General features: G+C 41.1%; 2 protein-coding genes across 5 annotated transcripts in view; both read right to left on the bottom strand.

Moving 5' to 3' along the window:
• The window catches only part of mlf1 (myeloid leukemia factor 1), a 216,624-nt gene that overhangs the window by 11,539 nt on the left and 177,549 nt on the right, over positions 1-27,536 (bottom strand). Inside the window, exons 2-3 of one of the 2 annotated variants that reach the window (XM_061781466.1) lie at positions 2,942-3,041; positions 1,493-1,643 (exon numbers count right to left, since the gene is read on the bottom strand). In XM_061781466.1, coding sequence (XP_061637450.1) covers positions 1,493-1,643; positions 2,942-2,991 — 201 coding nt within the window. In that variant the 5' untranslated portion in view covers positions 2,992-3,041. Of the gene's footprint in view, positions 1-1,492; positions 1,644-2,941; positions 3,177-27,536 lie in introns of those variants that run through there. The other variant, XM_061781467.1, reaches the window with a different exon arrangement.
• The window catches only part of rsrc1 (arginine/serine-rich coiled-coil 1), a 215,713-nt gene continuing 191,500 nt past the window's right edge, over positions 3,324-27,536 (bottom strand). For all 3 annotated transcript variants that reach the window (XM_061781465.1, XM_061781463.1, XM_061781464.1), the window contains exons 8-10: positions 9,734-9,840; positions 6,588-6,689; positions 3,324-4,913 (exon numbers count right to left, since the gene is read on the bottom strand). In XM_061781465.1, the coding sequence (XP_061637449.1) occupies positions 4,821-4,913; positions 6,588-6,689; positions 9,734-9,840 (302 nt within the window). In that variant the 3' untranslated portion in view covers positions 3,324-4,820. The remainder of the gene's footprint in view (positions 4,914-6,587; positions 6,690-9,733; positions 9,841-27,536) is intronic.

Here is a 27,536-nt window from a genome sequence, read left to right as displayed (position 1 = left end):
CAAATCCAATACATACAAATATACTGTACACGATGGGGACGCGGAGTAAATGTCTTTTGTGGAGCCAATCAACAGCGAATTATGACATTAAAGCCGATCAGCATAAAATGCTAATTATCCGCCAATACCGATCAAGCCGATCAGATCGGTGTAAAGTCTAATAGGATCTCAATGGTGTCAGAGATACACCACACTCATTTGATTGGTTAATAATCGCCCTTCTTATGAAAATGAAAAGAAAACTTGAGAGAAAGAACACAAAATGGTGGTTAGGCTCCATTATAAGCTTCACCTAGTATAAGACTATATTATGTTGTACACGGTTGGTTGGTTAGAAGGATTACGCAAAAGTGCAGAACCAATTTAAGTCCAACTTTGTAGTATGTATGAAAAGGAACAACCCATATAATTTTGAAGAGTATCTGGGCAAAGGTGAAAATATGCAAAACGTTTTGTTTTGTTTTTTTTCCCATTGGAGTTACTGGTATTAATTGAACTCAAAATCAAAAATGATTTGTCAGCCATTGTGAACCAGAAAGTAGGCTGCTAATTAACAACCAAATGGAGAAACAAGATAATGTTTACAGTCCAAGGTGTTCACTATGAGGAGTGTTGTTAACAAAAGGTATAAATAAAATGTTGAACTATTCTCTAGCTTCATTACAGAAGCTTTAAAACCAGCTATTTAAAAACCTTTTTCAAAGATATTTTAAAAATCGTGATAATAATCGAGATCGAACAACATGAAAAAAATATATAACTTGGTTTTCTTTTTTTGCCACATCACCCAGCCCTAGTTGCAGCCCTATTAAAAGAAATGGTTATTTTCAATAAAATATATTTTTGTTAACATTTTTGGGTGTGTGGATTAATTGGATTTAAATTATTTCCTATGGGAAATATTGGTTCAGTTTTCATACAATTCGGTATTAGTCAGACTTTTCGGAACGGATTAATGACGAAAACCGAGGCTCCACTGTATTCATTTTACCAAGCAGATGCTAACATAAATACACTTCTTTTATATTACACAACACGTCAGTATTGCTCAGCAAACATCTTCCTCGTCTGGCTCCATCATGTCAGTTTTACTGTATTTTAGCTTAATTGTACAGTAGTTAACTTATTTGTACACTTGTGTGACAGTTAAGAATGGTAAAATGACACTTAAATATAGCCGTACAGATAATAAAGCTTTTATGACGGTGACAGTCTGAGCTAACTTTTGAGAGTTTCCACTGTACTTACAAGAAACTACTGTATAGTGTACCGATGAAACAATGGCCTATAAATAGTGCTCCTCTGGGCTATAGATATAACAGGTGGAGGCCATGGGTGCTGACCTTCTACTAAACCAGAGACTAACATGGCCCCTGTGCAAGTGTTGCTTCAATTGAGCCTCCATAGTTTACTTGCTCTACAAACTCGACTAATGAGGCGGGCACATGTGGATTAGTCGGTTGTTGGGTGTATGTGGCGGTCATGTTCTCACCCTGTGTTCGCTCCTCAGCGCCGGAGGCTCCACTGTGTCGTGCCCGCGGTTTCTCCCATCCGTGATGCTCGGCATGAAGGGCCCGCCCAACGGCTCCGAGAAGCTCCGCATCATCTGGCGCATGTGATCCCGGTGTGCTTGGAATGGATCTCTACACAGGGGATGAAGATTAAGAATTTCACTTAAACGTTGCCTGTACTGTTTATATAGCTGTTATGGTTGCCACAGTTTGACTCTGCAGAAAAAAATCAAAGTATACAAGGGCCACTCTGATCTTCTTTAATAAAATTCAAGCCATCAAGCAACTGTATTATATTATAAAACACTGCTACATCACATCTTAACGTTAAAGTTGATAAGCCAAATCGTGTATGACAGTGGTTCTAAAACTTTTTACAGCAAGTACCATCTAAAAAAATTACTTAAAAGTTGCATGAACTGAACTGTACGTAATAAATTGGATTTGAAGTTGAAGCCACTCACTGTAACTATGCATTTTGAACATTTAATTAAGTGATTCTTTCACATACCACTAGAGAGAGCCAATGTTACACACTTTAAGAATCCCTGGTATGCGTTTTCAGGATTTTGGGGTTGTTTGTGGCGTGTATACGACGAGAATAGATTTGCCCCTGCACCTGAGCAGGACGTATCCCCATTCAGAACTAAAACAAGACCAATTTGTATGATGTGGACAATTTTTTAATCATCATCATTAATGTGATATACAGAATTCACAGATTGGATCTTGACAATATGAAGCAGAAAGTGGAGCAAACCATTTAAAAAAACAAACTGAATTGTCTTCATTCACCAGGCCATTATAAAAAGTGTTAATAGTTCCTCTGCGTCTTTGTATACCTAGAAACGCCCTATATAAAACAATGATTATTTTTATTAGTAGTTGTGAGGGGCGTTGGGCTCATGGGGGACCCTCACTTTTCATTTCTCACCCACAAAAAACAAAAACAAAATCGAAAAACAATAACACACGCACAAGAGTGTCTGGCTGGCTTGGTTTGAGTGTATGGCTTGGGTATATTTCACATCTCATATATTTCTTGAAAATTCACATTATACAGCGAATAAACTTCATATAATATTTTTTTTAGCCACACATAAGTACTATTTCACGGTACCTTACTTTTCTTCTTTAAGTTTCTTAAACCTCCACGTGTACAAAAATATACTGATAAATATAAGATATATTTGGTTAATTTTGTACAATTGCGCAGAAATAAATTGCACAAACTAAGTCATTTATGCGCCTCTTTTATCCCCTTATTTCGCTCCCATACATTATTTGCAAATAAAAATATAATCTAGATCTATATAATATATATATATTTTTTTTAATTTACATTTTAAACATGTTTTTCATTTGACCCCCGACATCACATTAGGGGTGAACAAGCTAGCTTAAATGCGGAACATTTGAGGCCAACTTACGAGAAGAATGGGTCGTCGTCAAAGCCCCTGAAGTTGCCGTTCCTGAACATCGCCGCGGATGTGAAAGTGGTAAACTTAAAAGAAAATAGCGAAATTGAAAAAAAAAATTAAACATAAGTCCTGTACGCCACAGGTGCAGCGAGCTCGACTGCTGTAATGGCACAATGGGGACGTTCGGGAGATTTAGGACCATGGGCATTCAACCATGTGACGTAAATGCCGTTCTCTGATTGGTTTATTAAGACAACCTGCGTCCACCAGGTTGTTGTGTCGCTGAGGGTTGCCATGACGACAGCGCTCTGGAACATTCTTGTAAAAAGTCCGAAGTTTCCCTCTCTTTTATAATCGTCACCGTGAAGAAATTGTCACACAGTAACTTACGCACCTTCTTACAAAATGTTTATTTTTGTTTTGACCGTTCACAGCAGTGGAACATCGTGTGAGGATTCGATAACATTACGAGCAACGTTAACGCGGTGGTTTAAGTGTGTGCTCTTGCTTTTGAGCATAGTTGTATTTAAGACTTCATTACCACACTGGCTATTTGGAGGCGATGGCGGTGTGACAAAGTGTCCCACGCTGGGTATAGATTTACCATCTGGCCCGCTCCATAAATAGGTCCGGCTCTTGATTCGCTACGCTGCTTTAAAATGTCACTCATAATTAACATTCAGTCATGAGAAGTACATACACAGTCAACAAGGGCGTACAGTAAAAAAATAAAATAAAATAAAAAGTAAGACACCTTTAAATCAGCTTTTTATTTTTTTTTCAACAAAGGACAACACAAGCTACAGTGGATGTATAAAGTCTCTACATTCCTGTTCAAATGTCATTTTGTTTTTTGTTATATAGAAAATGTGACCAGGATAAACCATTTCAAAATGTTTGCCACCATTAATGTGACATAACCCTTACAACTCAATTTAAGGTTCTGCTGTTAATCTTTTCCTTACATCTTTGTTGTCACATCTTACATACAGCGATATTACTACCAAGGTTCTTGGTAATCATAGTTGGTCCAAGAACCGGACATCCCTCCAAAATTGATGAAAATCAGAGAAGAAAATGGGCCAGGGAGGCTGCAGAGAGGCAGACAGCAACATTGAGGGAGCTGCAGGAATTTACCGCAAATACTGGCTGTTTAGTACGTGTGACAAAAATCTCCCATCCTTTTCATATTTCTGGGCTATGGGGTAAGTAGGGTGGCCAGACGGAATTACAAAGAAAAAAACAAACAAACACTTTAAACCACCCAAAAGTGTGTGAGAAAATGTATCATGGTCCAATGAAACCAAGGTTTAACTTTTTGTCCGCAATTCCCCAAAACATGTTTGGCGCAATCATAAGATCGCTCATCACCGAAAGAAGACCACACCAACACTGAAGCATGGTGGTGGCTGCATCATGCTTTTGTACTGGGCCTTAGTCAAGCCTACTAGAACATCTGAATTCAGAACTTAGTCAATTCCCAAGTTATAAGAGGGTGTGCACACCTAGGCAACCACATTATCTCTCTCTTTTCAATTGAGTTGTACAGGTTACAGATCACATTCATGCTGGAATATATATCTCAAAAAGCTGGCATTTGAACAGAGGTGTGTAGACTTTTGATAACCACTCTATAACTAACATGCTAACTTCAATCGTGTCATCTTTACTGGGAGAGTTATCGGTCTTTGACAAGAGCATACTAACAGCAGGAAAACCATAATCACGTCAGTTTCACTATGGTTTAATTTCCATTGGATTCCCTTCTCATAAAGTTTCAGTGGAACGCGTAGAATACAATGAAGCAAAAATTCTGTGGAAATGTGGGAGCCAGGAAGTAGAGAGGAAAGGGATCCGGGCCCAGGACACATTATCTGGCGTTCTCTGGTTAGGCCACAGGACTTCCCATGAGCCTCTCCTGGCGTAGTGACATAAGTCGGTTGAGCCACAACTCCTCAGCCTTCTCTTTGTCCATGAACAGCTGTGTGGGACAGAGTACACAGAGGACAAAATTAAATTTTTCACAGGGCACTATTTGCATATCTGTTGTTGACCAATACTGGCCACTCATGCCAGAGTACCATCTGCTCCATTTGCACACTGACTAAGGAGTATCTGCAACATTTGCACAATCAACATTGTCCCAGATTATCGTACTACTCGCTTGAAGTCTCGGCGCCCTTTGCACAATGGTCATTGCACTGGACTATTGCAATATTAGTCATTCGAACTGCTCTAAGTGCTAGAGGACTCTGCATCTTTTGCACAATTGTCAAAAAAATTGTACCGGTCTCAAAAATGTTCTCTGTCAATTGACTGTCTGTTGTCGTACTAGAGTGGCTCCAATTACCGGAGACAAATTCCTTGTGTGTTTTTTGGACATACTTGGCAAATAAAAATTCATTCTGATTCTTGGACAAACATAATTCTCCGCATATAAGATTCAGCATCTTCTGAACATATCTGCATGCTTCAGAAACATTTTATGAGGTCAGTTTTAGGCACTTTTCAGACACTTTTGTTCCGTTTTTAAGACAATCATGATAAAATAACTTGATCTAGAAACATATTTAGGGAAAAGTCAGTTCATGTACAGGTTTGCTATGTTAGTTTCCTCCCATCAAACAAACTACCTGTATGTTAAATACAGTATGTGTTCCTCATGCTAGAATTTTAATTATTCACAAATATGTACAGTAGTCTGTATCAGGACTGCGTAAAGTTTGACTTCTGACCCTGCATTGCAATATATTTTAATGTAAGTTGAATAGGGTACGACGGCACGGTGACCTAATGGTTAGCACATCTGCCCCACAGTCCTGAGGTTAGGGCTTGCAATCCAGACCGCGGCCATTCTGTGTGGTTCTCTCCATGCTTGCGTCGTGTTTCTCTGGTTATGCTGGTTTCCTCCCACATACCAAAAACATGAAGACTTTAAATTGTCCTTTGGGGTGAATGTGAGTATGAATGCGACTGGCTGGTACCCAGTTCAGGGTGTGCCTCGCCAGTCTGTCAAAATACATCTTTGCATGAAACCGGTCTGTGGCACAAAAAACTGATGAGGAAAAACATTTTTAAAAAATCAATCAGCTGCTTTTTCAGCTGCGTTATTTTGTTCCACACTGGTGAGTTCTTGTCTGTCGGTCCTGCGCTGGTGTCGTGGTGCTAATGAGGCTGTGTATGTGTGTGTGTGTTGTGTGTGCACGTGTTTGTGTGCGGTGACACTATGTGGGCTGGGAAAATGGGACTCATCTCTTCTAATTGCGAGTGGAGCTGAGGCCGGGGCCCACCTGGGGCATATTGGTACTATACATCAGCCTGTCGCAGGACCTTGTATACTGTATGTAGACTCTGTGTGTGTGTCTGTGTGTGGGTGTTATCTGCGTACATCAGGTCAGGTCAACTTAGTTTGCCCATTGGAGATAGATGAGTGGCGAGCCCCGGCGACCATTAGTGCAGTTGAAAGTTTTCCTTCTCGTCTGTCATCATTGCTCGCAGGGGAGGAGTTGATTGAAGGAGGATATGCGGCGCACACTCACGCTACTAATAGTATTAACAAGATATGGTATGGGTGTACAAGAGGGTTGTACAAGGATTTGGGAGATCCTGATTGAAACAGTGGGTGCCGTTAGGGGTTGTCATGGAGACCACTTACAGCAGGATGAGCCAGAGTGTCGTTGTCATTATAGACGATGGACAGAGGAAGACTGATGTCTGCGTAGTCCGTTCTGTCTGACTCCTGCTTCACAGGCTCAACCTGACAAGAAAGAAAAAGAGCAAAAGTTGAGGGAATAAATCTGAATAAAAATAAAATAAATGCTCTCATAACAACAAAAATAACTGGAATGAATATTCACTTATTCTCGTTTTAATCTAATCAAATTCTGAAACAAAATAAAATCAAATCTGAATATTAATCAAAATCAAAAGCTGAAAAGAGTGTTGGATTTTGGATCTAAAAAATTAACCAAGTTTAGGCACCACTGTATACACAAACATGCAAGCAGTAGATTTTGGTTTTCTGTATATTTTAATCACAGATGTATGCAGTGATGCTAGTAATGCATTATTTAACCTAATTTTACCACTTTTTTGGGAACGAGTAATCTAATGCGTTACTATTTCCAGACCGGTAATCAAATTAAAATTACTTATCCAAGTTACTGTGCATTACAATTTTTGTCATTTTCCTTAGTAAAAAGATATACAGTATTTGCGTTTTTCTTCCATCTTGGGGATGGACGTCACGTATGGGCCAAGTCACGTTTTCAGCTTGACGACAACTCATGTGTACATACCAAGCAGTCAGCGACAAACAAAAAAATAAAATAAAAAATGGAGGGAGGAGAGAGATTTGGATTTTCAAGCTGGAAATACAGTCACCTTTGTGTAGTGTAGTAAACACAGTTGGGATGGTATCGATGATTAGGGTCTAGATTTGTCCACGAGGTGGCAATGCAAGCCTGCTGCATGGAATGAGGCTGTATTGAACCATTATAAACGGCATATACTTGACAATCTGGGCAGATCATTAGGTACACCCACACAGCAGCTATATCAAAATGTTTGCCTTTACAAAGACAATGCTAAATTTTGATTGACACTGTCAGAAACGTATTAATATATAACTGCCGTGTAAAAAAAAAATGAATGAGAGCTCTGCTAACATTCCTATTTTGCCTCTATAATGCAACAACAACCCCCCCCACGAAAAAAACATTACTGTCTTTGTAATGTTCTTGTGTTTTCATTGGCTGCAGCTTTCAAACAGGCAGCAACTAAATCCTATTTGTTGTGAGGATATTCTAAGGGCTATTTTGTCACTGTAATAGACAGGTGATCCATTGTTTATAGTTGCATTACTCAAAATATTGACTCAAGAGCTATTTTAAGGCAAGAAAATGCTAAAATAAGCAAAAAGGATATGCTGGCCTCCAACTGGTAAAGTAAACATCAAGCTGGACACGTTGCCAAGTGCATTCATGTTTCAAAGCGTGTGATGAGTAGGCCCAGAGCAAATGTTTATCATTTGGAAGCGTCTACTGACATTCTACTTGGCTGCATACTAAAATAAGGTAGATATAGGAAGTGCTGGTGCTAATAAACATGGTGATGAGCCAAGCAGCAGCTCCAGTCATTTAAATTCTTAGTAATGACATGCTGAACAGCAATTTATGAGTGAACAATCAGGATTGATTTGAAACCCCAGTTTCCCGCCGTGTATGCATGTGGTTGAAAATGGACAGGATTGCACTATTATAAGTAATTTTTGCATTTTCGATCATGCTATTAATTTGGAAGAATAGTGCTTTTAAAAATCGTTATTGGTATAAAAAAAACAAACAGGAAGAGACAGGGAGTTTCTATTAACAAACCCAATCTCATCAAAATATATCGTCGTGAAAACTTTCATCTCCACAGATTAACCCTCCTGTTAGGTTGCAGCCCCAATGGGCCGTTGTAAAGTTTGTCATAAAGAAAATATTTTTAAAAATGAAAAAAAGTTGGACAAAAAGACATTTTTATAACTCCAATTTGGTAAATATGGAAATTTATAAAATTGTATGCAAAATTAAAAAAATAACATTTTATTTCTGGGATTACCCAAAATTCACAAAACTCTATTTCATGAAAAAACAGTGCTATTTTAAAGTTGTACAATGTTTTTTTAAATTGTTTAGAAAAACACGTTTATTACTTGGGTTACATGGTGTACATGTACTAAAAAAGTACCGTGGTACCTCGTCAGGAAAAACAATACAATACCACATCTTTTTTTAAAATATTTTTTGTTTAGAAATAGAAACCGGTATTAGAAAAAAGTCTAAGAGCAAACCATAGGACACTTCAAATGTCTGAGAAGTCCTCTTCCCCACTCTGTAAGAGCCTCGCAACATTATGACTCTGCAAGATTAAAAGTGGAAATTCTCAACTGACAACAATGAGTGAAAATGGTTCTGTTACATATATTGGAGGAGGCCTGTTTTGTCAAAAATCGATAGCTGTAATGCTTAGGTGAGGAAGGATGCCTGTGAGTCATGTAGGTAAGTCGGGTTAATTTTTTTTATCACACAGCCTAGTCGGCTTATTGTTTTTTTTTGTTTTTTTTTGGTATTGCCCCACTTATAGCCGTTAAACTTTTAAAATACTGTAATTAAAAGATGGTAGTGTATGTAACCACACTATAAAAGCCTTTTGTTTTGTCAAAAGGCCCAAAGCGACTGCAGACTTGCAGACTTCGACAGTGGAATTAAAATGGCGATTTTTTTAGTGGGTTAATTAGCCATTATACATGATTTTTGGAATGTTGTGTTGTTGGTATATGATAGCAATATAAAGTATGATGCCAAATTTAATGACACAATGTTTAATAAATGAAATAATATACTTTTTTTTTTTTTTTACATTTCCTGAAAAGTAATGGCAACGATAGCAACGATATGTTTCTGGTACTAAAGCTGCCTAATTTGTTGTGTTTTTTTTTTTTATTTGCTCCTGGAAAAAAGTACATACATGGTTGTACTTGGACAGCGATGACAACTTGGAGGTAAACATTATTATAGTCTCGACCTTGGTAAGTGTCCTCCGAGTGGACACAAGATCGCTGTCACACGTTGCCCGCCTTCTCCAAAGAACTCCAACAAATCAAATCGAGGGAGCATTTCAATAATGACTTGTGTGTTTGGTCTCCATCTGAGAGGGTGACAGATGTAGGACGCACTAGTTTGTCTGAATGGGGACGTTTGATTTGTTGCAGGCCCACGCGGGACGCAGCATTGAATGAGAGCGCAAAAAGTGCACCTTGATGTCGGCCCGGGTTGATTTGAAAGCCTGTGGAACAAAGGAGTCGCTCTCGATGGCCTCGATGTCCTTTATCCTTCGCACTTGCTCCTCCAGAGAAGTTCCCGCTGGACATAAAAAAACACACACACACAAAAAAAGAAAGCACGTAAGAAGGTGTGTGAAGAAAAAGCACCTGCACGGGGGTCACTTGTCCCTGGTCATGTTCTGAACGGCGGTGGATTCCGTTGGGAGCGAGCCCACTTGATCGCATGTGATCTGTCTGCATAACTATCCTTGACGTGTAATGTGACATATCGAATGTTATTTTAATCTTTAAGGGAGAGCACTCGTACGCCGCCAAGGGCACGTAGCGGCCCGCCTAGGAAGGCAAATAAATGCTAACAAGATGAGAGTAAATTACACTGGGAATAATGCATTGTAAAATAATCACAAATATGAACACAAACTGGTTGCAATGGAATTTCATTAGGGAGACAAAATAGGATTAAGTTTCATCCGGTTTTGTGGATCACAGACTATTGTTGCTGCGGTTTGTCCAATCACGCACAAAGACAGGAAAGGGCTTCCAGTAAATGACTCCTGCATATAAACACGTCAGGACTCTGCATATCACACAATACATCGTTCATGAAGTGCAGCTTTTACAAGCGTAGGAGGAATTACCAAAAAGGAAAGTTTGCAATTCTAAAGAAGAAAAAAAACAACTATAAACAGTCCCATGATTGTGCGGCTGTCAATCTCGCCTCTGATCAGTCAATATTCATCACTCGCTCCCGTGTCCATCCGTCCTCCCCTGCACTCTCCCATCTCTCCATATGTCAATCTTGCACCTGTGCTACTATTTGGGCAGAGTTGTCAAAATAAGAAGTTGATTGTTGGAAAAGTAACTCACACAAGTATGCCCACTCGGGCAAAAAGGCCTGGTGGGGTGTCTAACTTGGAGTATTGCTAAATTTCAATCCAAAACCAAACCCAAAGCCCCAAACAGTGGAAAACTTGAACTTTGTAATTTGTTGACATTTGGGGGGAAATATGTACACGTTACGTCAAGGTCATCCACGACACCATGTGAGATTGCAGAAAATACTTCCAGTAATGCATTAAAAGGGACATATTGATACTGTGGTACCTTGACTTACAAGTGACACGAGTTTAGTTTTAGTTTTAATATATGATTTTTTTCCTTTGACTTAGGAGCAAAAATTTGAGCTTGACAAACTCTTGATGGTGGCAGCAAACTCAACTCAACTCAGTCCACACAAAGCAACAGTTTGGCAGCGAATGAACAATTCTTCAAAAAAAGAGGCTTCATACTGTTTATTGCCACTGTCAGTTGAACTTTACTTTCTTGTGTAACTAAAACAACCACATCCCTTTGCCTTAACAAAGTTGGCTAGCTTAATGCTAACACACAATGCAAAACTCCACTGGCTAACGAATAGCATCGACTGTATGTCACAGTGTTATAAACTTTTAGGCAACGGATATTTGAACACAAACCATGGAGGGCCCTCTGTGAAAAACTACTAATTATTACTGCATCTTAGTGAGTCACTTAGTTGTGAATCTCTTTTTCATTTGTGTCTGTATGTCTTTATTTTACTGCCCCCTGGCGCACACCAAAAGGAGCACAATGTGGGGCTGAAACGGATTAATGGCATCATTATTTTTGGTGCAGATGAAACACGGGCGTGTTCCTTTCGATGATTTGCGATATGACTGCTTTGAGTTACAAACGCAGCCACGGAACACATTTAACTCGAGACTCTGTACATAGATGTAAATGGAACAAAAATAATTAATGTTTGTATACAAATGATTGGGTCTCTGGAGTGCCTGCCAACCCATCAGGTAAAATTAAACAAAGTAAATGTTACATTATCCCACCCTGAAAAGGTGACTGTGAGTGAGTGGTTCCGTATGTCCACCCCACTACTACGAAACTGAGGCGAACTAACATAATAACCACAACCCCATATCAAGTTTCTCAGCCAAATGACTTGACAGCTCGGCTAGGTGAACTAGCTTTGTTATAGAGGTCAAGCACTGATGTTAGTAAGCAACTAGTTCGGTGGTGATTGGCTAGATGCAATACGGGTCCAGGCAGTGGGGTCAATAACCAGCATTAACGCTACGGTTAACAGTATAGCTGTTGAGTTGCTATACGTGCCCTCAGGAGGTTGAGGGCTAACATTAGCCGCAAGTGGTAGCCACTTTGTAACTAGCTGCAGCTAGTTAGATGCTTTCCAACAACCTCAGTGGAAACGATTAGCAGTTGTCACAGATACCTTGAAAAAGTAACGTAGGCAGCTGCCAAGTGGCAGGAATATCACTTATCCACAGTCCAAAAAAAGCATTAGCTTAACCGTACCTATTATTGGTCATATGTACGCCACACAAGTTACAGAATGATGTCATCAACATGAAGCAATAACTTAAATATTAGTGTAGTCGAAGCCACATTAAATTAGTAACTTGGTGCAGACTTGACATGCCACCACGATACAGTAAAGTTCCTAAACGTAAACAAGCACACCATTCTCAGTACACTGCCGATTGTGGTCCATGACAGCAACTGTGTGTGCGCCTTTGTGCGTGCATGTACGTAAACATTAGAGTGACACAAACACACACACACACACACATACATACATACATACACACCATTGCTCCCACCACAGTAATTTTGATGCAGAGCGCAAAAAATGTTTTTTCTTACTACGTGACGTCAGCCATGCAGCCTGTTCAACCAGCTCACAGACGAATTTGAGAGCTCTCACTTTTTCTTGTAAATATTATTTGAGCTAAGTATTGTAAGTCCTTCGGTGAGTCAGTCCTTAACCTCCATGACCGATAGATGATCGCAAACTCGGCATGAATAATTAACCCACAATGCATTGCGCGTTTAACACCGCAGTAAAACTGTATTCTTAAAGTGTAAATAAAAACGTAACAACTATCAAATACACTTTTTAACAAAAATAGTGTGGTGATAGTGAAATTGTGCATTTCTTTGCACTTTTATGATACTGCACTGTCACTGCCCACTGTAAAATCAACAATCACTTCCCAATCGCTTTCTTCCATTCATTGGAAAAAAAGAGCGGTCTTGGTTAAATGCTTCTCCACATTTGGACTGCTCTTTGTTTGAATCACCAGCTACAAATTACTGTTTGGTGAGAGACATTGATCATGCAAAAGTAAATATTGTCGCATTGAAAAAGTAACTGTAGTCTAATTACTTTCCCGAGAAAAGTAACACGTTACTTCGCTCGTTACTCAAAATGGTGGATTTTTTTCGGCATCATTGACGATTAGTAACGTTAGCTGCTAGCTGTAGGTGCTAATATAGTCTAATGCTAATGTACCTTTTAATGTACAGTATTAATATTGCAGAAGGTAGTTTACTTTTACACTGAAATGAAAGCTATATGTTAAATAGTTAATTAAAACATCGCCTGTACAGACAGTTTAGTTCGACTACTACCATTATTTCCTATGAAAAATAATGGTACTTGCCAAGCCATTGGCTGAGAAACTCATTGTGTGTGTGCGTGGGGATGTGTTTTTTATGCTTCAAATTGTCATAAATCATGAATAAATTGTGTTCAACTTGAGAGGTTGCACTTGTACGTGTAGTAGTGGACTCACACACGCCACGATACACGGATACGCACACACAAAGCTAATAGAAGGAATTTATTCAATCCATTAGCTGTAATGGGGTGGGTGTCACAACATATCGTCATGGTGCGGGGGTGTTTAATGAATACATGAATATTTGTATCAGCTTCTCACTTACATGCACGCACACACTCACGCAAACACACACACGGACACACAATCATAATAGCATTCAAACAAAACGAGTTTGATTTAAACGCCGTACAGAATTGGACAACTGAGTGACAATTAAGGCAACGAGCTTGTCATGAGAGTCATTACCGCCACTGGACGACTTGATGAAGTTACATGCGGAGATGTACCACCACCATTTCAATATGGATGTGCATGATTTAATCCTATGCATTTCCTTTTCAAGTAATGTTTTCCTTGTGTTCTTAAGCATGAGCGCACAAGCCAACCATTTTGTATAGAGCTGGAGCCTACCCTAGCTGACTTTGGGTGAGTGGCGGGGTACACCTTAGACTCGTCGCCAGCCAATCGCAAGGCACATACAGACAAACAAATATTCAGACACATTCACACCTATGGACAATTTGGATTCTTCAATGAACCTAACATGCATTTTTTGGGGAATGTGGGAGAAGGCAGACGTGCTAACCACTAGTCCACCGTGCTGCCTAAAGACACACTATCGATGTTAAATACACGCACATGCACTCATCTCCTTGGGAGGCATTCTATCCATTAAGACCTCCAGTGTTTTTTTTTTTGTTTTTTTTTGACAAACACATTACGGGTAGATAAGATGACTCGCACATGATGTTTGTCAGATGTCAGTGGCCAAGATATGAATTTCACGAGCAAAATTATACATAATGGACTCGGGAGCGTGGCCCCGGCGATCTCGGATCGGACCGAAAAATCAATAGCGGAGCCGGGTAAGCGCACGCGGCAGATCAAAGTTGATATTTAATATTGACACATTATCTGACAAATTAAACTGTCAGCACATGAGGTTGCTTTGTGTGTGACAGTGATGAGAGGAAAGTGAGAGGGATAGAGATCTTGTCTGTCTGAATGTTCAAAAGGCATTACGAGAATAGGAAACGGGAGCTGATACATTAAACAACAGTGCTACCTTGACGTTTGAAGTCCCCTGCTGTGGTAAATATTTGCTATACTACTGTAATAAACATTGGAAAACGCTAAGAGTTGTCTCTCGTTCATACCTTGCAAGAAAGAGGAGATATTGTACAGAGTAGTTTTAGTTTTGTGATTGACAGTCAGCAGGAGAGGGATACTCTAATGCAGCGATTTCCAACCTTTGTGGAGCCAAGGCACATATTTTACAATTGAAAAATCTCACAGCACACCAGCAAACAAAAATGTCACAAAAAGTAGATACATTAATTACTGTATTTACTTCCTGAAATCTAATAGAAGAGCATTCATTTGTTATGTCTGTCACTATGCCTCACTGGCAAAAATAGATGAATAAAGAGAGATTATTTCTTAGAAATAAATACTTTTTTGAGCAATTAAGTACAATTTGATAATTTCCCACGGCACACTGGTTGAGAATCACTGCTCTCATGGCAGTGCCCATGTCTGCTTTGGCTCAGGGTAGTGTCATCAAACTAGGACTAAACAAAGCATCAAAACTTGCGGTATATCGCCACCTGTAAAGTTAATAAAGTTTAATGATGGCCCCTCTGGAACTAATTATCCATCCATCCATTTTGTACAGCACTAGTCCCCATTAGAGTCACAGGTGAGCTGGAGCCTATCCCAGCTAATATTGGGCAAGAGGCAGGGTACACCCTGGACTGGCTGCCAACTTATCGCAGGGCACATACAAACAAACAACCATTCATGCTCACATTCACACCTACGCACAATTTAGACAATGAACCTAACATGCATGTTTTGGGGATAAGAGAGGACAAAAACACACACAGCATAAGCACAGGGGGAACATGCAGACTCCACAGAGGAGGGCCTTAGCTGAGAATTGAATCTGGGATTTCTCTACTAAGAACCAGACAGGGTAACCACTCGTTTACTATGCTGCCGTGCGGAACAAAAGTATGATTAGTATATTAGTATATAAGTAAATGTAACTGACCACAATGACAAATTCCAATTCGAAGTTCAACCAGTGGTAGGAAAAGTGAATAGGTGTGGGAATGTGTTCTTCCATGCGTGCATCACTAAAAGCGGGAGTCATTAGTGAGATGAGTCGGACAGACAGCCAAGCTGACGAGTGGATCAATATGCTATTGTTCTCTCTAAATAGCTGTTTGTCCACCTCATTGATTAAGAGCACAAGAGCAGCAGAGGAAATCAAACAAGCCAATGGTGGCTTGATTTGGAACCCGTCACCCTCAAAGCCTTGGGAAGAACCAGTTGACAGTGTGTCGCCACAAGAGGGAACTGTTCAACTATGCATGTCAGACACTCAGAGGGCCTGTGGAACACTTGACTTTGTTTGTCATTCAGGAGCATGCCTCAGCTCAATTTACCACTTGTGCTGATCAACCCCAAATAATTGAATTATTGTGTGCTTGCGTGGAGCCGAATAAATAACTGTTCTTTTACTGAGGGCTCAAAAACAGCAGTATATTATGAGTGGATACAGTACTGTATTTGTTTCAAATTCACTGTATGATACTACAGTATATTCCATTAGATTAGATATCCAAAACAAGAGCTGTATCAACAATTCTCAGCGGTTTGAGAGGTAATAATGGCCCGATTTGAGGTTAATAATGTAATTGTAGTTTAGACTAACGTAGACCTGAACTGCATCAGACCAGGAGACGAATATTTTGAATCTCTCATGTAGAGTAGCCAAATGGCATTACCAATGCATAAAAGCAGGGGTGGTGAACCTTTTTCTTAGAGTATACTACAAGTATAATAAAAATAAAAAATAATATCCATCCATGCATTTTTTTGCTGACTTTGGGCGAAAACTGGACCCTGGACAGGTACCCAGTCAATCTCAGGGCACATACAGAGATACTGTGGTAAATCTAGAGGGTGCAACAATTAATCGATTAATCAACAACTAATCAATTACTAAATTAATGAAAAACTATTTTGATAATCGATTAATCGTTTCAAAATCTTGTTTTAACTTAAAATTGTCCAAATCTTCTGAATTTCAGCCTCTTAAGCGTAAATATTCTCAGATTTCTGTAGTTCTCCATTAAACAGAATGATTATCTTTGTGTTTCATCAAAACATTTGCAAAATATCTGGTTTCACTTTGAAAAACAATTAGCAACATTTTTGCCCATTTTCTTACATGTTACAGACCAAATCAGTACATGAAGCAATCATTAATTTATGTTTATGCATTTTCTGCACTGTCAATTTGAAATTATTATTTTACTTATTTTTTAATAAAGGGATGGGAAATTAAAAAACGGTTTCTTTTATCCAATTAATGTAATCAAAAAAATAATCAACAGATGAATTGATATTAAATAATTGTTATTTGCAGTACTATAGATAACCACGTCACTTTCAGTGGGAACGGAACTCTGCCTGCACCAAGGTCAGGTGAGTGTACCACTATCCGTTAATAATTGCTATGAACAAATATGACGCAACAATTTATGTTGTACTGTACAGGAATTAGTGGCTTAAATGTTTTGAATCTTTTTATAATGGTTCTTCTGATGTTTGATTTGTTTTTAGATGTGCTTGGTGGGCCGGAATGAATGCTCTCACATGCTGTATCTGAGTCAATATCACCATAAAGTATCTTTGAGACGTCCCCATTTCACCAAAACAGACAACAAGATTGAGTTAGCAAGCTGACTGTGTACAGTTTAACAAATATATTTCTGAATGGTTTTTAGATGTTGATATTCCACTAGCCTGTGACCCTAGTGAGGAGAAGCGGCTAAAGAAAATGGATGGATGGATATTCCACTATGACACAGTGAATATGTTATGCTTGACAAAATATATGATGAAAATTATTAGACATCCATCCATCCATTTTCTGAGCCGCTTCTCCTCACTAGGGTCGCGGGCATGCTGGAGCCTATCCCAGCTGTCATCGGGCAGGAGGCGGGGTACACCCTGAACTGGTTGCCAGCCAATCGCAGGGCACATACAAACAAACAACCATTTGCACTCACAGTCACACCTACGGGTAATTTAGAGTCTCCAATGCATGCATGTTTTTGGGATGTGGGAGGAAACCGGAGTGCCCGGAGAAAACCCACGCAGGCACGGGGAGAACATGCAAACTCCACACAGGCGGGGCCGGGGATTGAACCCCGCACCTCAGAACTGTGAGGCTGACGCTCTAACCAGTCGTCCACCGTGCCGCCCTATTAGACATATGGGTAAATATTTATTCTGTAACTACTACTGTTTCAGCCTCCATTGAAGAAAAACAAAATGCTGGTTGTAATGTCACTGAAAACTTCAGAGGGTTTCTTAAGTTACTCCATAACGACAGGGTGGACAGCAATTTCAGGAACATGAAAATTTAACAAACATTATCAAAATGACTTGTTTTATCAAATAATGGTGTGTACGAGAAAATAAATACTTAACAATATTTTAAAATATCATTCAAATATCATTTAATGACACTAAATGAACAGCAGAGCAGTGTGTGGGACAAGTCAAAAACATACATCCAAAAAATGAAGGAAACACATTTTAACAGGCTTATTATACTGGTTATGTGTGCAAATGTTTGAATCTATTGTGGAATTAATAGCTGAAATCGGAGCATTCTAATCTTTTTAAAGGCAGAAATGTTGTATGGTATGTCATTAAGATATAATGCATATTTTAATTTGATGACTTAACATAAATGATTATTTTTATGACTTAAGTAGGTAAACCACGCCCAGGCAGAGAAACACATGCTGACGCAGCAAAATCCCAGGTTTCAATTAAGTGTTTCCCTGTGCAGCTGTAAAGATGTAATTCAACAGTTTAGGCCCGTCTCAGTGGAGATTTTTTTTTTTGGCCTGCTAATTGATAGAAATTAAGCCATTAATCAAGCCACTAGCCATCACTCAGCCCAGGGAAGATGAATACAAACTTCCATAATAAGCACCTTCCCCATTTTAGCCCTCATTAGCATTAATTTTTAATGTAATTATGCTATTCTTTTACAGCGAGCTCATAAATTACTGCTCTTTTGTTGCTGGCTGGCCTTGTAAAAACCAAAGTAATGCTTTGTAGTCTGATCTTTAAGGCAATTACTGGCTTCTTTACTCTTTTATCTCGCTGCATTTCCAATAACCTGCTCTCTAATGATTTATCCCTGCTGTACCCCCTCCTCCTCTTGCTCTTCTTCCTGGCTCTCTCTCTCTCCACCAGCGGCCAACTGCAACGCTGCCAGCCTCCGCCTCTGAGACCCCACCTCCACCCGCCTACCCCCACTCACGCCCACATGCTCCCCAACTCGGAGCCCAGATGCATGAGGCACTGACACATGACGACTAGTTGTTTACCATCTCCTTTAGTCATTTTCCAGCTCGTGCTTCATTAGCGCACATGATGGCGACAATGCCTGGTGAATGCAGCTTTAAGAGACCGCTGCACTTCTTCCTCTCTCCACTGGTCTCCGTGGGCCTTACCTGTAGGTGAGTGGCTCCTGTTTGTGTAACCCTCAAGCTCACACAAACAGAGACAACTCGCAATAATTGGTATCATACCGGCGGGTTTAGCTTAGCAGAGCGGTGTGCCGGGGGCGGAAGAGCGGCCATTTTCTCCACAGCAGCACCCTGGATGCAGCGATAATGTCTGCAGGCCCATTCTGAAGGCCGACACAACAGGGTGTAAGCATCGTGACCAACACTACTTATTTATTTTAAGGAGACATATAATGCCATGTTCCCACAAATGAAAACAATTCCCATCAGGGTACACACTCTGAAAATAGGACTGAATTTGACCATTTCCCACTACTTCCGATAAAGATCAGCAAAGGCCCGATTCTTAGATATCTTGAAAGATTATAATGAGCAATTACCCAGCGATTATCCAGTGGCGTAGGGTTTTTCCTTCCCGATTTGCTCAGAAAAACATCGGGCCGACAATCGTAAATGTTAAACCTACTCAATAGTTAGGATTAGAGATGCCTCGTGCATTATTTTTTGCAACTATGTCCGGGTTGAGTCACTTGACTTCAAGTATCTGCTGATACATAGTCCAATCCTTCGGGAATTTGGGTGGGTGGGTTGGAGAGAGGGGTGGGTTGGGAGGGAGGGAGGGGGTTAGGGAGAGAGTACCAGATGGTGTCCTGTGTGGTTGTCTTATTTTCTCTCCAGACACGTTAATATGCCTGCTAGTTTGCTGTTCAAAGTTGGTTACCCTCCGCTATAATGCGGTTCCAGCCAAACCTATGTGACAAATGTACTGTATCACCCAATCATTTCAGTGTTTTGCAACTACATGTCACGATTGCTTAGCAATTAGCATGGCTTCTCTGTCTTTCTTCTGTTACTACTCCTCGTCATCCCTTTGTGATAACGATACTTGTCAAAGGTTTAGCTTATTCGCTGTCATGAAGCCGATGATTACGGACTTACACAGCGTTGACACCGTACGCAGGAGAAACGTTCGCCTCCCCACCCCATACACACAGTTTTTTTGCCGAACAATTTTCAAGCGTTGTGGGCTGTGCCAAGGCCTTATTTTTAGGCTATGAAGCAGGACGCTGACAAAATGAACTGCATTATATTGTTAAACAAAAAAAAAAGAAAAGTAACCTCAGAAGCACTAAGTCAGAAGTGCTCCTCTGTCTGTGGGCAGACAAGTTGATTCATTAAAAAGGTGTGCGGTGCGGGCCTTGCTAGGCTAATACTTTTAGAGTGTATTGATTACAGGGCCGCTGACAGCTCCCGATGTTCAGCCCTGCAAATGCATCAAGTGGCTAATGAGCAGCTATTAGGTCCATCGATTTGCTGATTTCAATTGATAGCTGGCAGGCCAAAGCTGCATGTCAATATTTGCATAGCTAATAGCCTGTACCTTCAGGCATTTAGTGGAACAGAAAAAAGGGCAGAAGAGAAGCCCAAAAAAAAAAAAAAATAAAATAAAAAAAAGTGGGAGGATGGATAGTATCAAGAAAGCTCCAACGCAATCAAAGTATTTCCTCTTAATGTTTGTGTGTGTGTGTGAGAGAGAGAGAGAGAGAGAGAGAGAGAGAGAGAGAGAGAGAGAGAGAGAGAGAAGCAGCACTGAGGACTTTGCAACAAGATGTGTCGCTGCTGCCTGTGGCTGGCAGGGGTCAACAGGCCAGCACGGAATGAAGGAAAACAGAGACAGACGGAGCCAGATGTCTCAAGTGTGTCCCAGAGGACAGCATGCACGTAAAAATGTATACTTTTCCAATTGTGTGCCACTGTGCACGCATGTGTGTGTGTGAGTGTGTCTGAGATGTCCAATGACAGAGCAGGTGGCTAAGCCAGTTTAATGTGCGTTCCCATGAGACCATGTACACACACGTCATGTGTACAGTCATATATTAATCATCCCCCCCTTACAAAAATACCTCATAATCAACGACACTCGTCACTGATCACATCATAAGATACACTTATGATGAAATTAAAAACTCGACCAACTAGTCGGCCTTTGCTAATACTTGTACAATGCTCAATTTTGATTGACACCATCATTGACAATATGATGATTATTGTGTTTGTCAGATTCATCTCTCTGTATGATGCAGTGCAGTTCTACATCACTGTAAACTAGAACCACAATAATCAAATAAGTTGAAACTCAAAAATAACTTAATCATCAAAATACAACATTTATGGCTTGTGTTGGGATCTCAATTGAAAAATGTCTAAATTAAACTGATGAAAGACTATAAATCCAATCTATCCAAAGAGTGTCCAGTTTTGGGATACAAGTAAGAATCCATTGTTGCGAATGACAAAAAACTAATCCCATCAGATATTTTTCATTTTATTTTCTGCATGTCTTCTGCTAAATATTCAGCAACTGAAGGCCATTAAGCTGTCGAAAAATGTATTATGCCATCAAATCATGTGAGATGTCAACATACCTCTCTAGGCCTCAATTAAGTGAGCTTTAAGGATAAGTATTTAAGTTTTTCTTTCGCTTTTTGGTGACACATATGCTCAAAAGAGCTGCCTCTACAAGGAGAGTGAAGAGAAGAAAATGAAAGAGTATACAGTACACAGGAAGAAAAACAAAGCAGTAGGAAACCATGGTCACCAAGTGTTATGTTTTACAGTGGGCAACTTCTTATGACACTAACAGACTTTAATAGCAGAATGATGACTACCATTAGACACCGAAACAGATTTTCATTTTCTATTATGTCCTTTATCGCCAGAGTGTCGCTTTTGGGATACAAGTAGGAATCTGTGTTTGTGGATATCCAACTCACAAGGCATTTTCTGTTTGACTTTTCTCATGCCATATGTAAAATGTTCAGGAAGAATATGACCTTAAAGTCACACAAAAGTTACTGATGACTTTGAATCTATTCAGAAATAAGGTTAAATTCCCGTTTTATAAACTGAAGATTGAGCTCATTAGATAGTACAGGGTAGCACGGTAGACTAGTGGTTAGCACGTTTGTCTTACAGTCAAGAGGTTCTGGGTTTGTATCCATTTTGGAGTTTCTATATTCTCCATGTGCTTGCGTGGGTTTTCTCCAGGTACGCCGGCTTGCTCCCACATTGCAAAAGCTGCATGTTAAGTTCACTGACAACTTTAAACTGTCCATAGGTGTGACTGTGAATAGTTTTGTCTACATGTGCAGTGTGATTGAGTGGCGACCAGTCGAGGGTGTATAACGCTAATGAAGAGCTAGAAAAAAATGGATGGATGGATAGATAGTACAGGTGTACTCAATCAAGTGGCCAGAGAGTGTACACTAACAATGTGTCATATGCATCTAATGTCATGGTCAACATGTGTTGAAACAATTGTTTACCTTGATACTGTTGCAGAATGAAACATAGCTAGTGTAAGCCATCAGACATTTTTGGGGAAGAACTACCCAGTGCCCATGAGCATTATTTGACCTTGAGAAGAACATGCGATATTTTATATGCTATCTATTTGGCATCAGGAAATTAAATGCCGCTGATGACTGAATGTCACACACGCACACTTGTGATAGTGATCTCCTACTCCCCAGTCGATAAAAGGGACGGAATGATGAATTAAAGAGGCAAACAAGCTGCTAATGACAGGATGACACGGCAGCTACACGCCGCCGTGCCTCAGCTATCTCCTCCCACATCTGCACTCATCACGCCCGAATCACTGCTTCCATCACTCGCTGTGGAGTCGGCTCGCCTGTCCTTGCAACTTCCTCCCCTCGGCTCACCCTCTTTTTGACCAAATTACTGCTACAGCATTTCAATTAAGAGAAGTGAGAGGCGGGGTACTCCCGGGACTGGTTGCCAGGGCGCAGGGCACATACAAACACCCATTCATTGTGGATATTCGCCCCCTCCATGTGCCATAGACCGCAGCCGCTCCGCCGGTGAAAGTTGGTAGGAGAAAGTCAGGAGTAGACTCCCTAATGTTTAGCAAGTCTTTCTTTGTGTAAGTAAGTCGGGTAATGTCTCCAAAGACCTTTGTTTGAAGCCACCCACTTTTCAAGTGAGCAAAGGTATTGGAACAGACATGATTAAATTAACTTAAAGTGAATAACATTTAATATTTGGCGGCATAACCCTTACTTTTGCAATAACTGGATCAAACCTGCGACTCATTGACATCACCAGACTGTTGCATTCTTTATTTGAGATTCTTTTCCAGGCCTTTACTGCAGCCTCTTTCAGTTCTTGTTTGTTTCTAGGGGTTTCTCCCTTCAGTCTCCTCTTCAGGAGGTAAAATGGATGCTCTATTGGGTTCAGGTCCGGTGATTGACTTGGCCAGTCTCAGACCTTCCACTAAAAATCGTGCAACATTTTGTATTTTTAAGTAAATATGGCGTTGCGGCAGTTACAGCTCTTGTCAGAATAAAGTAAGTAATAGAATATTCTTAGATTTGTTCTAATTCAAGTGCGAAATTTCTGATTCGCTGATCGCTTTTCCATGCCCGCTCGTCAAAGTGTTTTAAGTTACGAGCGTGGTCAAGAAACAAATTGAACTTCCAAGTCCAGGCACCACTTAATTTTTTTTTCCTCAAACTGCTGCATCACCCCTAAATTCCTTTGTCACCTCCTTTGAGGTCTAGAACATTGCTGACTAAATATTGTCTTCAAGGCATTTATCGAAGTCTATATATTTAATGAGCTTTTACCGATCGCTGTCAAATATTAAACATATATTACACTCTGTCATTGCTTTTTATCAATCAAATATAGTAGCCAATTATTCACATCAGATCTCTACAAAGACTTGTCTGCAAACTCAGACCTGAATGCTATTGTGTTAAGTGGCAACATTGATGGATAACAGAAAACAGGTGTGTGTGTTTGTATGTGTGTGTGTGTGTGGCGATGTCCAGCGCCTGGCCAGTTTCACATACTCTCATTAAACGGTGACGCTTTCACAGGCTGAGTGGTGGGATCTTAAAGGTCGCAGACAATTTCTCTATCAGCAGCCACCAAAATGCGGTTGAAAATTCCCAATTCAGTTTAATTTCCTTTTATTCGTATTCTTATTCTGCATTCGGCGATGCATCGCAAACAAACAAAAGAAAAAAACAGGAATAAATTGCAGATTGGAACACGTGAGGATGATGGTCGATGTGACAGCGTGACCGGTGCAGCTCTTTATTGAGCAGTGTCATTTAAGTACGAAGAGAATATCAAGGCCTGCCCTTTACCAGAAATAATAAGGATTTGAGGGGATTAACTTGACACTAAACTAGGCCATCCTAGTGTGTGCACACACAAGAAGTGCAAAGGTATCCAGTTTTTTGATCGTTTGTATGTCAGCAGCTTTTTTTTTTTTTTTTTAAATGAACAAGTGTATAAGCAGAAAAACACCAATCAGCTAATTACTTAACTGGAGAAAGCGCTTTAAAATTAAAATGATGTAATCAGAATCCAGGAAACAGGCTCAGCAAACACGCAAAATTGCGCACACGACAGTCTTCTTGATATGTAGCCATCGAGCAACTTGCTCACGTTCTAATTTATTCTCTTTTTCATTGGAATGGCTGACAGGATGTGTGTATTGTGTGTGCGGGTGTGTGGTCTGCTACAAAATATATGAGGAAAGGTCACGGCCGTGTGCCTGTGTGTTTCTGAGTAACAATTAATTAGGAAAATGCCCCCAGCCCCCCTCTTCTGACCTCCCTTGTAGACTAATAACCTTGTTACAGGCAAGTATACTTTTTCATGAAATATGACTAAACAAGAGCTACATCATTTGAATCTAAATTAAAATCTTCTCGCCATAACTTATTACATCTTAACTTAAACTGCAGAAATAAATATATATATATATTGAATGCGTGACTGACCTTTTTAGTTTTTGTGAATCCTCACACAAAAACCTAACGCTAGGAGGTACTGCTTTTGCACCATTAACACAGATTAGGTACACTATATTGAACTGTAATTCCTGAAAAATGGTACAAACACATGACATTGCAGCCTTATGGGGTAGGTTGTGTAAATAGTACCTTTAAGGGCCGAAAGCTACTCCAACTCTGATTCTATTGCTGGCAAAGGGATCCAGACTCAAGAGAAAAGCTGTAATATGTGTTCTAAATTTTCTTTGCAAAATATCTTAAAATGTGTTTTAAATTATTTTATCTGGATACTGGATTTTTTCCATTTTATTTGAAAATAGGATTTCTATGGAAGCCCGTTTCTGCAAGTTGAAAAAGGAAGAGATATCGATCCATCCATCCATCCATTTTCTTCCGCTTTTCCGAGGTCGGGTCGCGGGGGCAGCAGCCTGAGCAGGGAAACCCAGACTTCCCTCTCCCCAGCTACTTCATCCAGCTCTTCCAGGGCGATCCCGAGGCGTTCCCAGGCCAGCCGGGAGACGGATTCTCTCCAGCGTGTCCTGGGTCGTCCCCGGGGTCTCCTCCCAGTGGGACATGCCTGGAACACCTAACCAGGAGGCATCCTAATCAGATGCCCAATCCACTTTATCTGGTTCTACTCTGATCCCCTCCTGGATGACTGAGCTTCTCATCCTATCTCTAAGGGAGAGCCCGGACACCCTGCGGTGGAAACTCATTTTGGCCGCTTGTATCTGGGATCTTGTTCTTTCGGTCACAACCCATAGCTCGTGACCATAGATGAGGGTAGGAACGTAGGACGACCAGTAAATTGAGTCATTCACCTTTTGGCTTATCTGCCACAACAGACCGATACAAAGTCCGCATCACTCCAGATGCTGCAACAATCCACCCGTCGATCTCCCACTCCTCCACTTGGGGCAGGATCTCATCCCCGACCTGGAGTGAGGACGCCACCCTTTTCCGACTGAGGACCATTGTCTGAGATTTGGAGGTGATTTTCATCTCAACTGCTTCACACTCGGCTCCGGACCGCTCCAGTGAGAGTTGGTGAACACAGCTGAATGAAGCCAACAAACGAAGCCAAGAGAACTGCATTGTCTGCAAAAAGCAGAGATGCAATACTGAGGCCACCAAACCAGACTCCCTCTACCCCTCGGCTGCGTCTAGAAATTCTGTCCATAATAGTTATGAACGATATCGGTGACAAAGGGCAGCCTTGGCGGAGTCCAACCCTCCCGGAAACGAATCCGACTGACTGCCAGCAATGTGGACCAAACTCTGATGCTGGTCGCACATGGACCAAACAGGGATTCAGGTGGTTCAGTACCCCATACTCCCGAGGCACCCCCCACAGAACTCCCTGAGGGACACGGTCAAATGCCTTCTCCAAGTCCACAAAAAACATGTAGACTGGTTGGGCGAACTCTGATGCACCCTCGAGGACCATGCTGAGGGTGTAGAGCTGGTTCAGGACGAAAATCACACTGCTTCTCCTAAAACTGAAATTCGACTTTCCGAAGGACCCTCCTCTCCAGCACCCCTGAATTGACTTTAACAGGGAGGCTGAGGAGTGTGATCCCCCTGTAGTTGGAACACACCCTCCGGTCCCCCTTAGAGGCACTGTTCCCGATGTCCACGCAATGTTGCAGAGGCATGTCAACCAGGACAGCTCCAGAAAGTCCTGAGCCTTTAGGAACTCCGGGAAAATCTCAACCCCAGAGATAGGAGAGCCCAGACTCTGCTTTCTCATGGGAAGGCGTGTCGGTGGAATTGAGGAGGTCTTTGAAATATTCTCCACACCAACGCACAACGTCACGAGTCGAGGTCAGTAGCGCCCCATCCCCACTATACACAGTGTTGATGGTGAACTGCTTCCCCCTCCTGAGATGCCAGATGGTGGACCAGAATTTGCTCGAAGCCATCCGGAAGTTGTTCTCCATGGCGTCGCCGAAATCCTCCCAGTGATCACCAAATCTGCATTCTGCTTGGCCAGCCGGTACCCATCACGTGCCAGGAGTCTCAAAGGCCAAAAAGGCCTGATAGGAGTCCTTCTTCAGCTTGACAGCATTACTTATCGCTGGTGTCCACCAACAGGTTCGGGACACCACGGCCACAGCTCCGGTCAGCCACCTCAGCAATGGAATCCGAGTGGAACATGTTCCACCACCTCCCCAGGGACTTGTTCTGAGTTCTGCGGGAGTTTAAACTCCTTCTGACAGGGGATTTTGACAGACGTTCCCAGCAGACCCTCACAATACGTTTGAGCATGCCAGGTCGGACTGGCATGTTCCCCCACCATTGGAGCCAAAACACCACCAGGTGGTGATCAGTTGACAGCTCCACACCTCTCTTCACCTGGATGTCCAAGACATGCGGCCGCAAGTCCGATGACACAACCACAAACTCGATCATTGAACTGGTTCCTTGGGTATCCTGGTGCCAAGTGCATGTATGGACACCCTTATGCCTGAACATTGTGTTCATTAGGGACAATTTGTGATGAGCACAGAAGTCCAATAACAGAACACTGCTCGGGTTCTGATCGGGTGGGCCATTCCTCGCAATCACGCCCTTCCAGGTCTCACTGTCATTGCCCACGTGAGCATTGAAGTCCCCCAGCAGAACAATGGAGTCCCCAGTATGAGCGCTTTGCAGCACCCCCTCCCAAGGACTCCAAAAAGGGTGGGTACTCTGAACTACTGTTTGGTG

This window comes from Phyllopteryx taeniolatus, chromosome 8 (genome assembly GCF_024500385.1).
Source record: "Phyllopteryx taeniolatus isolate TA_2022b chromosome 8, UOR_Ptae_1.2, whole genome shotgun sequence".
NCBI classification, from domain to species: Eukaryota; Metazoa; Chordata; class Actinopteri; order Syngnathiformes; family Syngnathidae; genus Phyllopteryx; species Phyllopteryx taeniolatus.
Note: the sequence above shows the minus strand (reverse complement) of the source record. Positions and strands in the feature narration are given on the sequence as shown.